At 47.2% G+C, this 13,463-nt stretch overlaps 1 protein-coding gene across 4 annotated transcripts in view; it reads right to left on the bottom strand.

Annotated features, from left to right (window-relative positions):
- Positions 1 to 13,463, bottom strand: part of NTM (neurotrimin) — a 961,781-nt gene that overhangs the window by 112,112 nt on the left and 836,206 nt on the right. For all 4 annotated transcript variants that reach the window (XM_081537930.1, XM_081537932.1, XM_081537929.1 and 1 more), the window contains one exon: positions 9,997 to 10,122. In XM_081537930.1, the coding sequence (XP_081394056.1) occupies positions 9,997 to 10,122 (126 nt within the window). The remainder of the gene's footprint in view (positions 1 to 9,996; positions 10,123 to 13,463) is intronic.

Raw genomic sequence — 13,463 nt, 5'->3', positions numbered from 1 at the left:
ATTAAAAAATATATGAATCATGGAGTCAAAAAGGTTTGAACTTGAACTTCACCCTTTTAATATCTGAGGGCCAATTTTCCTATCAGCTCTCTATTTCTTCATTGCCAAAATGGCAATGACACCTACTTGTAAGGGTGTATGTAGGAGTTAAGTGATATTAAGGTATGTAAAGCAGAGTGCCCGGCACAGAGCAAATAGCACAGAGCGGTGGCTCTCAAGTATGCATCACAATTCCCTGGGGATTTACCAAAATGCAGATTTCTGCATCCCATCCAAGGTCTGGGGTGTGAACCAGGTGACGCCCATGCTGCTGGTCCAAGGACCACCCTTGGAGGGTGGCACTGTACGGCACAGTGGTTAAGCACATGCTTTCTGGAGATACTGCGGCCATGGGTGGGGTTCCAGCTCTGCCACCTGGAGCCCTGTGTCCTGGCCCACTTGTCTATGCTCCAAGCCTCAGCCCCCTCATCAGTAAAGCGGCTCATCACAGGACCTGCCTCACACTGCTGTTGAGAAGAATTCATATGACTATGCTGCATGTTTAGAAGAGTGGATAGCACATTTTTTAATATCCTTGGAGTCTTAGTTATTGTTGTTGGATGATAGAGACCCTACCATTCAGACTCTAAGGAAAAAGCAGTCATCACAGGTCAAGATAAGATTGAGGGTGGAAAAGCAGGTATAAAGTCAAAGCATCACAGCAAAGTGCTCGTGGCCAGGACAATCTAATTGCAAACTGTCTCCAAGCTCTCCTGGCAGCTCCTAGTGAGTCCTGGCTATGGGATTCCTGAAGCCCTCCCTCTGGTCTACGGGGATTCCTTGGAGAGGAGGTTTCATGGCTGTAGTGGAGGGTGATGCCTGAGGAGGCCTTTCTGTACCCCCCAAAGAGCTGCCTGCCAGGTATGCTCCTCAGAGATGGGGTCTCCTGGCCTAGAGGGGCTGCTGTTTTAACCAGCCTTTGTAATAACTGAGCCAGGGCAGCTTAGCATCTGTGGGGAAGACAATACAATCTCTCTGCTTTTCTGTTTCCTTTTTCGTTTCATCAAAACAGTTCTGCATGGTAACGGTCACCAAGTACCCGCATAAATAGCCCAAGACTCGGGAGAGCATGGGGGAGGATGCTGTTAGCAGTGCCTGCATTCAGCGGACGTCTCATTCTACATTTTTCAAGGGCTTTAAAATAATTGGGTAAAACCACAAACAGCGTCTGTGGTGTGCACTCCTGCCCTCGGTTTCTAGACGGAGGCTTGATTTCATATGTTCTCAATTGAGGCACATTGAACTCATTAATTTCCCCACTAGTCTTTTTATGATTTTCCTCTTCTTTGAAGTAGGAAGCTGCATAGCTCTAATATTGCTTTAAACCAGATCATAAATATTAAACTTACAAAACCCTTATTGACATTGGCAAATTTTACCCTAAATGTATCTATGTAGCCATAATGTTACAGTTAAAGAAAATTACAGAGTTAAAAGAGTGATCTATAAATGTCTCTCTCTACTTCCTTCTGTGCCACCTTGATCTGTGTTTAAACCCTTTACTTAACGAGTTTGTGGATCGCTTCGCTCCATACCTGAGGATGGACCACTGGTTTATCTCCATCATAATGAAATGCTTTCTCTGTACAGGTTAGACCTAATACCGTATGCACCCCTGCTCCCTGGGACAGGAGATCCACCACTTTCCATTATGATGCAATTATTTTTTTTCTCCCACCATCAATGAGCGCTGTAATATCTTTTGCAATAGCAATTATGTGTTCCCTCCTGGGATGGCTACTTGGGGTACTCTGGGAATTTTAATCAAGCACCTATGTTAATTAGAAAATCATGGGGGTGAGGGAGATGCTGAGGAAGCACCTTTGACGATCTATCCTTTCTGGCAATTGACCGAGCTTGAGTCCTTTTGTAATGACTTAACCTTTTCAGAGGAAGGAATTTTAATTTCCTCCTTTTTGCTCTTGTCTTCTGGGTGGGAGAAAAGAGGAAGGGCTGGCCTGGGCGACAGAAGCCACCAAGTTAGGTGTCCGCTGTATGTTGTCAGCTGGGCACCCTGCATTGGGAAGCATGACTGCCAAGCCGCTTTCACCTCGGCAGGGACTGGTTAGCTCTATTCTGCAGACGAAGTGTCTGAGGCTCAGTCTTGGGTCTACTAGGGAGCCCGGTTCCAGGGCAGGGGAAGGGAGGGGAGAGAGGCATTTCTTATACAAACTCCTTTGATTGGTTTGTGAAACGTGATGACACAGATATGACATTCCCGGATCTTACCCTTTCCTTGCTAAAGTTGATTTTGTTTTGAATTATGCACCAGACTCAATTTTTAAAAGGGAAGAACCATACTCTATCTGCAGTACTGGACACCTGGTCCTTCCATGATCCCCCACAGCGCCTGCCACTGTCAGATGCTGTGCTTTGCACTGGAAGCAAAACTACTGCAGAAGGCCTGCCGCTGCGTCCCTGATCCCATGGACACAGGGTTGGGGAGTCCTCCAGAGCCCTGGGGTAATGGCGAGCATCGCCACCGTGCAGAGTGCTGTGGGGTCTCGGGGGGAAGGACCGAGGTGCTCTGCCTGAGGAAAGTCACCAGAGGCTCTCAAACAGGTAGCATTTGAGTCTGGTCTTAAGAAAAGAGTGGGACTCAATCGAGAAGCTGCAGGGAGATGCGTAAGGAGAGCAGAGTGAATCCTAGGAGGAGGTGAACCTCAAGCCCCAGTGTGACCCAAAGCACGAGCCGGGGTTCCCTTGGGGTCTATGACCAGATTCCGGAAGTTCCAGGTGCCATGTCGAGAAGCAGGAACAAAATCAAGAAAGAAGCGCATCTCCAGAGAGGCTTCTCGCTGCCTCAGTGGGATCCAGGCCCTGAGCTGTCAAAGGGAGTTCAAACGCAGCTGGACCTGCCTTCAAATTCACCCATTTCAGGCAGGTCACCTCCAGCCAGGACGGAGTCACTGCAGGTGGTCAGAGCCTCAGATAAGGGCCAGACATTGCACACAGCTCAGAAGAAAGGACCGGCTGGACCATTCTCACCTGTCCTCAGGAAGCAGATGGAGAGAGCAGACACACTGCTAATCACCCCGGCCCACCTGTGGGAAGCAACACCTCAGGGAAGAAGCCTTCTGCTCACTGCCTCGCCCCCACTCCAACCTTCCAGCGGAAGACAGGCGGACCCCTCACAGCTCAGCAGGTCCCCTTGCCAGGGAGCCTCCCTGACATGGAGCCAAAGAACACACATCCCCAGGCTGCCTCTCCTTCAGGCCCCTGTTTCTTGGGAACTTAGGATAATCCCTGGCTTCACACACCTTGGCCGTGACTGGAGAGGCGATTCAGTCATTGAGGTCCGCGACCCACCCCCATCCGGCTTACAGCAGAAAAGATGTGTTGCCTATACCGCTAATTTCAGGGCAGCCACCAGAACAAGGTTCCACGAGTTGTCCAGGGTGGGCATAGATAGAGATCTTTTATGAAGATCTTTGTCTTTCCTGCGTCTTTTTTTTTTTGGCCCCCTCCTTCGGGGTGGTGAACACTGGTGGGCGAGGTGAAGCCTTTAGTCCCACTTTGTCCTCCTTCCCTTCCATCCCCGGCGCCTCTTTGCCGCAGACATTTTTTCTTGTTGGCCGTCCTAATGATCCCTGTGCCACGCGGGGCCCCTGACGCGGGTGCTGACAGGCTGCTCATTAGTGCCAGGGTGCCGCGTCAGCCGGTGGCACACCGGAGCTCCACTCCTGACACCCTTCTGCAGAGCTGTCACCAGAGTTGCGGCACCTGCCAGCTTTGGTTGAACTCAAGCTGTGATACCTCCAGTGCCAATTAGTGCGTCTGTGTCCTGCTCGGCTGGGGAGGGAGGCCTGTCAATGCTGACAAATGGGAAATGGGTGGGCATGGGGCCAGGGGAGGGCCTGGGGGGGGCAGGTCAGGGAGGACTCAGAACATTGGAGAAGCCCTCCCATCCGCGGGTCACCCTATCCTCACCAGCTGGTGCCTTTGGAGGCTCTGAGAAACAAGGATGGGCCTGGACAGCTGACCACCCCCTGGGTCCTCAAGACCAGCAGGAGAGCTCAGGGAGGAGGTGGAAGGGACTGGGCAGCTGAGGCAGGTTGCCCACCCCCACAGACGAGGGTGTGGAAGGCTTGCAGAAGCATCCACCCTGCACTGTGGGAAGAGATGGGTTTGGTGTGCAGCTAAATGGATGGAGAGTCTGGCCCTAACTCTGCCCCCCACCCTGGGGTCTTTGTGGGGCCCCGAGAAGAAACATTCCACCTCTACTCCACCTCAGTTCACACACTGAGGGATGGAGGGGAGAAGTTTTAAATAATATTTCTTTTTTGTTGTACTGATTTCTTTCTTTGTATTGTTATTATTTTTAACCCATGAGGAACAGTACATTTTCATGGACTACTGAGTTCACTCTCTCTGGGAATACCCAGGATTGATTTACAAAACCATTGGAAGCTGTTGTGGGTTTAGGCACAGGCAGGTTGGGATGATGAGCAAGCGTGCAAAAGGCTCGGGTGCCCGGAAGGGCCCGGTGAATTACATGTCAGAGAAATACAAACATTGCAGGAGTGACTGCAGTGAGGCAGTGATGAGGGCAGAAGACAGCCCACCCAAGATCCACCTCCAAAGATGTTCGGGAGCCATCTCAGTCCTGGCAAAAGAGAACTTGAGAAGGAGTCGTCACTCCTTCGGGGAGACGTCCAGCTGCCACAGCAGCTGCCCCACCAGAGGGACTTCAAGAAAGGCTTGAGAAAATCTCCTGAGAAAAAGACCAGAGAAAATCTCCTGAGAAAAAGACCAGAGAAAATCTCCTGGAGACTCACCAGCAGTCTCAGCAGGAAACACACCAGATCTGGACCACAGTATCAAAGTGGAGGAGAATTCCTCAAGGATGCAGATGGAATCTTTAGGTAGGAGAATGGTCATGCCCTTGGGGGTACCAGCAAGCACAAGTGCTGTTTATGGAAACAACACATATTTCTTAGATGCTTTCTGGGTGCTGGATATTGAGGTAGGAGGTGGAAGATCTGAGAAAAGAGAGACACAGGCCCTGGTCTCAAAGAACTCATGAGCCAGAAATCTGGACATCTCTGTGGACTGATTGCTGGACCCTCCTGAGCCCCCAGCCAATACCCAAGTTGGAAGCTTCTTCTCAATAGCCATGGTGACATAGTCATTTTCAGTGTTTTATTTGACAGGATAAAGGCTGAAGTAGGTGCACCCAGGAGGACTGCTTCTTTCAGGATGGTCAGTGAGTCCATACCCCATAGGTACAGTAGCAGAACTCAACCTTCAACTGGGCTTCATGGGGGGCTCCCAGGGAGGTGGAAATACAGAAATCTCAGCTTCCTCTCTAAAGCTCTGATAGTCCAGCAGAAGTTGGAGACATAAAACTGGGCTTTGAGAATACTTTCCTATGAATTGTGAGGTCTTAAAAAGCATCTTTTAGGATACACTGGAAGAGATGGGATATCTGTTTACATAGAAGACTCAGAGGAACAGACAGCATTAAACGTATTCTTTTGGATAGAAAGGGCTGTGCTAAGATAAGTTCTTGAACATCTCGAGAAGGCAAAGAGAAGACAAGACACAGAATCACAAGTGTGGGCTGTGTCTGAGGGACTTTGGGGACCACGGATAGTCCTTCAGTGCCTGGAGCAGCAAGTTAAAACGGGGGATTCGGCAAGGGGCCACTGCAACACTTGTGTAGCTCCAGGTGGCATTTCTGTAGGAGAAAGTGAGATGGGCTTTTTGTCCTGAAAAGAACAAGGCAAGAACCTGGACCTTGCAAAGAACAAGAACCTGGCAAGAACAAGAACCTGGACCCTTCAAAACAAGTATGTACAGTGAGGGTAGGTATCTCTATAAAGCTAGTACACCTTCTCCTTGAACTCCTGGGAGCTCTGAATTCATGAAGGGAGTCAAAAAGATATACAACCAGTACTAACAGGTGAAATGTTACTTCTTACAATCCATGGCGATGCCAAAAGGTGGCCTGAGAGGTCTTACCTTCTCTCTATCCTGGAAAGGGACAACTAACACTTTTACTTTCTGATGTAACATGCCAAGCAGACACCTTCTGAAAAAGATCCTGCCACCCCCTCCCTGCCTTAAGATCACTCCCAGCTTCTGTATATCTGGATACATAAGCCACTATTATACAATGGTGGTTAACACTTCTTTATTTTGTTTCCACATAAAAGGCAGTCAAAGCTGGGACCTTATGTTAAGTGAAATAAGTGAGAGAGAGAAAGACAAATATCATATGATCTCACTTATATGGGGAATATATATATATACAAACTAAACCAAAACACATAGATTCAGAGAACAGAATAAAGGTTACTGGAGGAGAAGTGGAGTGGAGGCAGGCAGTGAAATGTGAGCAGGGGGTCAACTCTATGGAGATGGATGGAAGCTAGCCTTTTGGTGGTGAGCTCACTGTAGTGTATACAGAAGTCAAAAATATAATCTTTTATGCATGGAACTTATATAATGTTATAAACCAATGTCAGCTTATTGCAGGGAGCACCATATGAGTTGTGATAGAGGAAACTAGGAGTTTTCAGAAATGTGCAGAACGAACAGATCATTCAGGAGAGGAGACGTAGTGAAGCCATCAAGGCTGCCCACAGTGCTTGGCCCAGGTCAGCCCTCCAGGGCTTTAATGGGTGTGAGTATAATGACAATGACCTTGATTGAGTCATGACCTGCCCACACAGACTGGCACCAGGGATGACAGAGGCTCTGTCTTTGGAGCCTTTGCTCGGGTGCAGGGCATCTTTTCTTCCAAGGAACCCCCATCCTGTCCACATGTATGTAAAATAAGCAGCAATTTTGCAGACACTTAGTGGGGTGAGATGAAGCTCTGGCCGCTAAGGGTCTCCAGCTTCAGTTCGGGCTCAGCCGCAGCCCAATGACAGCTCTCATCTCCAAATAATCAGTCACCGAGAAAGCGGCACCCCGTGAGCCCCGAGGTGATTAGTTACCACGTGGGGTGCCTCTCTTCAGTTTGAATCTGGGTAGCTAATCCCGACCAGGGATCTGGGAAAAGCTGCATGTCTAAATTACTCTGATCCACAGGTAGATTCTGATTATCCTGCTCCTCTCCCCTTGATCCATCTTCTGTTTCCATAGCAGCTAAAACCGCAGGAAAATGGGATGCTTCTGGCCGGGGCTCAGGTAAAGTCCTCTGGGGAAATGAGGCAGCTGGATGGCCGGGGTGGGGGAAGAATGCTAGCGCACAGCGGTGCGAACCTCAGCAGGAAGAATGGAGAGGGTGCCAACGCAGCGGGGAGACAAAAGTGATTTTGAGGGGAAGAGAGAGAAAAGGAGATGACAATGTGGGATGAAATGAGACAGAAGGGGAACGTGTAGGAGGCTGTGAGAGAGAGGAAAGCAGAGAACAAAAAGAGAAAGCATGAAAGGGCAGGACAAAAAGAGGAGACGCACGGAGGAGAAGGGAAGAAAGGAAAGGAAGAAAAAGAACCGAGAAAAGGACAAAGAGCTGCAGGGCCAGAGGAGGGATGAGAAAAGACATCAAACAGGAGTCAGAGGGGGACTTGCAGGATGGAGGGCACGGTACCTCCTGACAGAAGCAAAGTCCATGATGCTGAGCTGATGAATGCTCTGTGGATTCGAAAGGCACGGACCGTCCCAGCATCCAGCGGCACTGAGGACCTGACATTTGCAGGGATGAATGGTGCGCACCTTGAACCAGAAAGTCTGTCCACCTGAACACCCTTCCCTGGGATGTGCCCCAGGACCACTTTCCATCACTAGCAATCTTAGGCACAGTGAAACCTCCTCCCAGATTGTGGGCCAGTCCACCTGTAAGGTCAGTTCCAGTTGAGAGACTGGCAGAAACGCAAGCATCTCTCTGATTCCATCGCTCACAGTGGTGGCTTCAAGTGTGGTGGCTACGGAGAGTTCTCAGGGTTTCAGCTAAACACACTGAAAATCTCACCCCTTCTGTGAAAACGTCCTTAGGGTAACTTGTCATCCCAAGAGAGAATTTGGTATCTGGGGCCCATGCGGTCTTCTTCAACTGATTGCATTGAATCCCAGGTGTAGTGGGCCCTGCGAGGCCCTGCCTTCTTCAGGAATGGAGGACACCTGCCCCGGGGTGGACCAGACAGTCCTCAGCTCCAGTAGGAAGAGAGATACCTGGCCTGGGGTCACAGACCAAATTCTCTGACCAACTACAGTGCTGGCATAAAAGGTCACCCCATAACTTCAATAGAGGACAACCCGTCCTGTCTTCAGAACACCCCTCAGGCATCCTGCCATCACACATGGTACCACAGTCAACCTCTCCCTCAAGCCGACCCCCCCTGCCCTTTCACAGGGCTGAGCCCAGGACCACGTCCAATAAACTTCAAGCTCACCAATCACCTTCTCAGGGTCCGCTTTAGGGAGATTCAGACTGCAACACCAAGCAAATCACTCCTGCGGTGACTTTAGCATCTTTATTTTTATTGAAGTATAGTTGATGTACAATAGTGGGTTAGTTTCAGGTGTACAACAGAGTGATTAAGTTTTATATATATACATATATATGTATATATATATATGTATATATCTCAGATTCTTTTCCATTATAGGTCATTACAAGATATTAAGTATAGTTCCCTGCGCTTTACAGTAGGCCCTTGTTGTTTGTCTATTTTATAATAGTGGGTATCTGTCCTTTAGCATCTTAGAGTTTCATGAGTCAACAATGCACTTACATACACATACTTACATACAAACACACACATACCTACATACAAACACATACATATATACGTACATACTTACATGAGTGTATTTTAGGCTAGCCAGATACAAGCAATGACATTTAAGGATTTTTATTCAGGTCTCAGCTCAAATGTCACCATGTCAAATGCCTTTCCTGACCAAACCTCTTGTCCTTTTGTCAACGTATCCCGTTCTATTTCCCCATCCTTATCACTACTTATTATTATTATTAATATTACTGGTTATTTGCATCATGAGGATATGAGCTCATGAGAGCAGAGACTTGCCTGTTCTGGCTTATCACTCTATCCCCAAGCACTCGGTAGACATTTAAGAACAAAGGAAACCATGTAATGCACCTTGCATAAAAGCTAGCTTTATAATAAATGACAGCCATGCTCAGTCACTTAAGTTATGTCTGACTTCTTGTGACCCGATGGATTATAGCCCGCCAGGCTCCTCTGTCCATGGGATTCTCCAGGCAAGAATACTGCAGTGGGTAGCCATGCCCTCTTCCAGGGGATCTTCCCGACCCAGGGATGAAACCCTCGTCTCCTGCATCTCCTGCATTACAGGTGGATTCTTCACTGCTGAGCCACTGGGGAAGCCCTTAATAAATGGCATCTTGCCTTAAACTGTTAAAGTTTCAGGTTCAATCTATGCGAGCACAAAACAACACTTAGTCTGGTCTACAAAATATCTAGACTTTTAGACAAAGTGAGTTTCGCAGTTTAGTCACACATTAAGTGATATTTGTTATCTAGGATTAATCAGAGTAGAACGATAACAAAACCACACAAGGACTCATGGCCTAACGACCAGATACTTGGCAATGTTGAAGCAGTACAGACCTGGCAATGTTCCTTTGAGGAACACGGCCATTCCAAGCTCTCATCCATCATTGTGTGTCTGTGGTTTCTCTCTCTTACCACAGCCAGCTGAACAATGCCTCCAACATCGAACTGAGCACTCTACCATCAAATGTGAACAGAAAAGTCACCCAGGACATCTTACCACCATTTCACCCAGAAACAAGGGAGATTAATCTCGCAGGGATTGCAGAAATCCTCCAGTGTGATTTCTGGAATCTTAGAGGTTATGTCCGTCTTGGATTGAGAACACCGATACTACGAGTATACAGTTATCAGGCCACCAAGAATGTGGGATCCTTGTGACCAAGCCACCAGCACCTTAATCTCCTGCCACAGCCAATGATTCTCCCATTTCCTCGCATGACACGATGTACCAAGCCGCTTCTCTTACCTTTGGGGGAGATGTGTCTCCAGGTAACCGTGGGCTCCGGTCTACCCGTTGCTATGCAGGTGAGGCTGATGTTGTTGCCTTCGTTAATGGAGATATCTGAAGAAATCTCCACAATTTTGGGAGATACTGTGGAGATGAAACAGGTAGAAGGAAAATTAAAATTTTGCTGAAATATCTCTTTGTTGTCTTCAAAGGGGAGTGGGCAGAATAACCCAGGGACAGAAACGCAGGGGCTACAGTCAATGAGGAGGAACTAGAGAGATCACCTTATGCATGAGAGAAACATCTCACCTCGACTTCAGCTTCTATTTCCTCCTATTTAAAGGCAATGTCGGAGAGCCTGGGAAGGTGGCTCAGATTGTAAAGAATCTGCCTGCGATGCAGGAGACACAGGATCGATCCCCGGCTTAGGAGAGATACCCTGAAAAAGGGAATGGCAACCCATTCTAGTGTTCTTGCCTGAAGAATTTCATGGACAAAGGAGCCTGGCAGGCCATAGTTCATTGGATTGCAAAGAGTTGGACACAAATGAGCCACAAACACTTTTCCTATGTATTTTCATAGGAAATACAACAAATATTTATAGGATGAAATTATAACGGTTGTTCAAGGGAACCACTTCCCCAACTAGCTACATGTTTACAACAATGGCCTCAAAACCAGGCCATTAACACATGTCATTTCAGTTCTACCAACATTGGTTCTGACACACTAGTGCTTCAAGTTTACGTGGCCTCTCTGTCCGATTCTCATAGGTGTCTTCATATCAGTTTTCCTCCTTCAATCAGCATGCCTCTGAGCCACCCCCAAGTGTCTTTCCAAAACCCATGATTCCCCAAGACACGGTGTCACCTGGCCTGCAGGAGACCCCAGGCAAGCTGACCATCACCCTTACCTCCCAGATGAGGCGGAGACCCCATTGCAACCCTCACACAAAAATAAGACTGGTTGGAACTTTCTGCACTTGTCTTCTCTCTTCTGGAACTATTCATCACTCACTCCTGGTTATGCTGAATTTTCTCCTCCAGAAACGGAGGTGTCTGCAGATACCAATTTTCGCTCCTTCTCCTGAAAACTGACTTCTCATCCATCTCTAAGCTCCACCCAACCACGAATGCTCATTAACAAGCATTCACTAGACTTTGTTTTCTGAGCCTCAAGCCCTTGCTTCTAGCACCTTTCTCCAACTGTCTAGACTGACTGGAATCATTCAAGGCCTGGCTGAGCCAGCATCCCTTCCAGGAGGTTTCCCAGGTCAAGTCCAAGGGGCACTGTCTCTCCATCCTGGAGACCACATAGCTTCCTCCACAGTATTAAAATAAGCTGGCTTATGTAACATGTGTCATTTTTTTCCTTGACTATACATGATTATACTGGAAGACACCGTACAAGAGCCTTGCTCATCATTTTATTTTCTGCTGTCTCCAATACAGCGCCATGCATAAAGCGAGCAGCAATTCATCATTTTTAGACTTAAATCCACACAGAGCTTCAGGAAGAAGCAGTGTGAAGGTGGATGTAGCCAGGGCTGGGGAGTGACCCCAGCCTCTAAGATCTGAAACTTCTAAGACATATCATTGTGATTTATGGCTGTATCATTATAAAAGCTAAATTGAAACTTCCAGAAGAGAGAGAAACTTGGTGAGTTAATGACTGAACACTTGATTTGTTGACCGTCTGAAGGATCCCAGTTCCTAAGCTCTCTAAGTCATTTAAATCTGATGCATTTTACATACACAGTTTTAACTGGAACTTGGAATTCTTGAAGCTCCAGCCCTGATCCTGCCCCTACTTGGCAATTGCACAGCCTTGCCTTTTTCTCAGAGGACAGGCTGCTGCAGAATAACGGTACTGGCCTTGCAGACATCGCTTCAACTCTGCAGGTAAGTAATTTATTGATCTGTAAAGCACTCTGAGATGCTCTGCAAGGGATTATGTCACACCAACGCCACGCAATAAAATAAAAAATGATGGACTTTGTGAACACAGGGTGATTTAGGGTTTGTAGTTGGAAGTGTGCTCAAAGTACATTTTAAGTGGAAATCAGGCTGGGTAATGAATTACTCTTGCTTTGGAAGGGCTTGCTGGGAGTTCATTTTCCTGGCTTCTTACATGATAGCTAATCTGCTAATCATACACTAGAGAACAATGGACAGTCCCCGAGTAGAAGAGGAGGCAGTTTGGGCCAGAGCTGTCAGCAGAGTGAGTATATCAAATGAGACCATCACACCTCATGCTTGGAAGAATCATCTAGAATTGTCTCCCTCCTCTCACAACTGGAACTCATCCAACTCATGCAGCTGAAGTTGGTGAAATGCTTGCTAGCCTCTCAAGCCTGCCTCAGAGTAGAGCTTGAAGATGGCAGATTGCCCTGAGATGAACTTGAAATGCAGACCATTCAGGGCAGAGAGGTGAGGTGGTCTGACCAGAGGTGCAATCCCAATTATCAGAACAAAACTGGCACAGTGCCTAAGATGCAAGGAGATTACAAGTATCATCGTCTAGGTGGCAACTTCTAACATGCTGTCAGTATTTAAAATTAAACTAAATTGACAAGGATGCACTGTGATTGTGGCTAATACGTGTTCATAAGACGATTTTGACCAATGGGGATAGGGCTACTTACAATTTTATTTTGTTTCCATGGATACATCCTGCATCTTACCTTGACTATCAAGCAGGCTGTTAGAAACATACTAGGACTGCATTGCTCATTCATTCATTCACACATTTGTTCATTCATTCATCCATCAATATTCACTGAGCACTTCCATATACCAGTGTTGTGCTCAGCCCCAAGGACATGACAATAAAAAGACACAGTGCTTGTCCTCAAGGAGTTCACAGTCTAGAGATGCAAAAACCAGAACAGAAACAAATCCCTTTAATGTATATGATAAGGTGGTGAGGAAATGCAGAGAGAGACACCCTAGCCAGCCTGGAGATGGATGTCATGGAGGGCTCCTTGGATATGAGACATCTCAGACGAGTCCCAGGAGATAAGTAAACATTAATCAGTTCTGAGGAGGAAAGGCATTCCAGGCAAAGGAGGTGATGTTAGAAAAATCCTATTATTAAGAATTTTAATATCCAGGATTCATTGTTAATGGAAGAATAGCTACTGAAGGAGGCAGGGCCAAAAGTCACTCATCAAACATTGAGTAAGAAACTTCCCTGATGGTCTAGTGGTTAAGATTTTGCCTTCCAATGCAGGGGGTGTGGGTTTGATCCCTGCTCGGGGAGTTAAGGTCCCACATGCCTTGCAGCCAAAAAATCAAAACATAAAACAGAAGCAATATTGTAACAAATTCAATAAAGACTTTAAAATTGGTCCACATTAAAAAAAAGAAAAACATTGAGTGAACACCTACTATATACATAACTGTGGGCTAGGTGTGTGCATGATGTGCAGAAATGAACATGCTTTGTTGACCCTCCATGAACTTACAATCTACTGGGGGAAACAG

Source organism: Giraffa tippelskirchi, chromosome 10 (assembly GCF_054371585.1).
Source record: "Giraffa tippelskirchi isolate mGirTip1 chromosome 10, T2T-mGirTip1v1.2.pri, whole genome shotgun sequence".
Taxonomy (NCBI): Eukaryota; Metazoa; Chordata; class Mammalia; order Artiodactyla; family Giraffidae; genus Giraffa; species Giraffa tippelskirchi.
The sequence above is the reverse complement of the archived record's forward strand: the minus strand, read 5'-3'. Positions and strand labels throughout refer to the sequence as shown.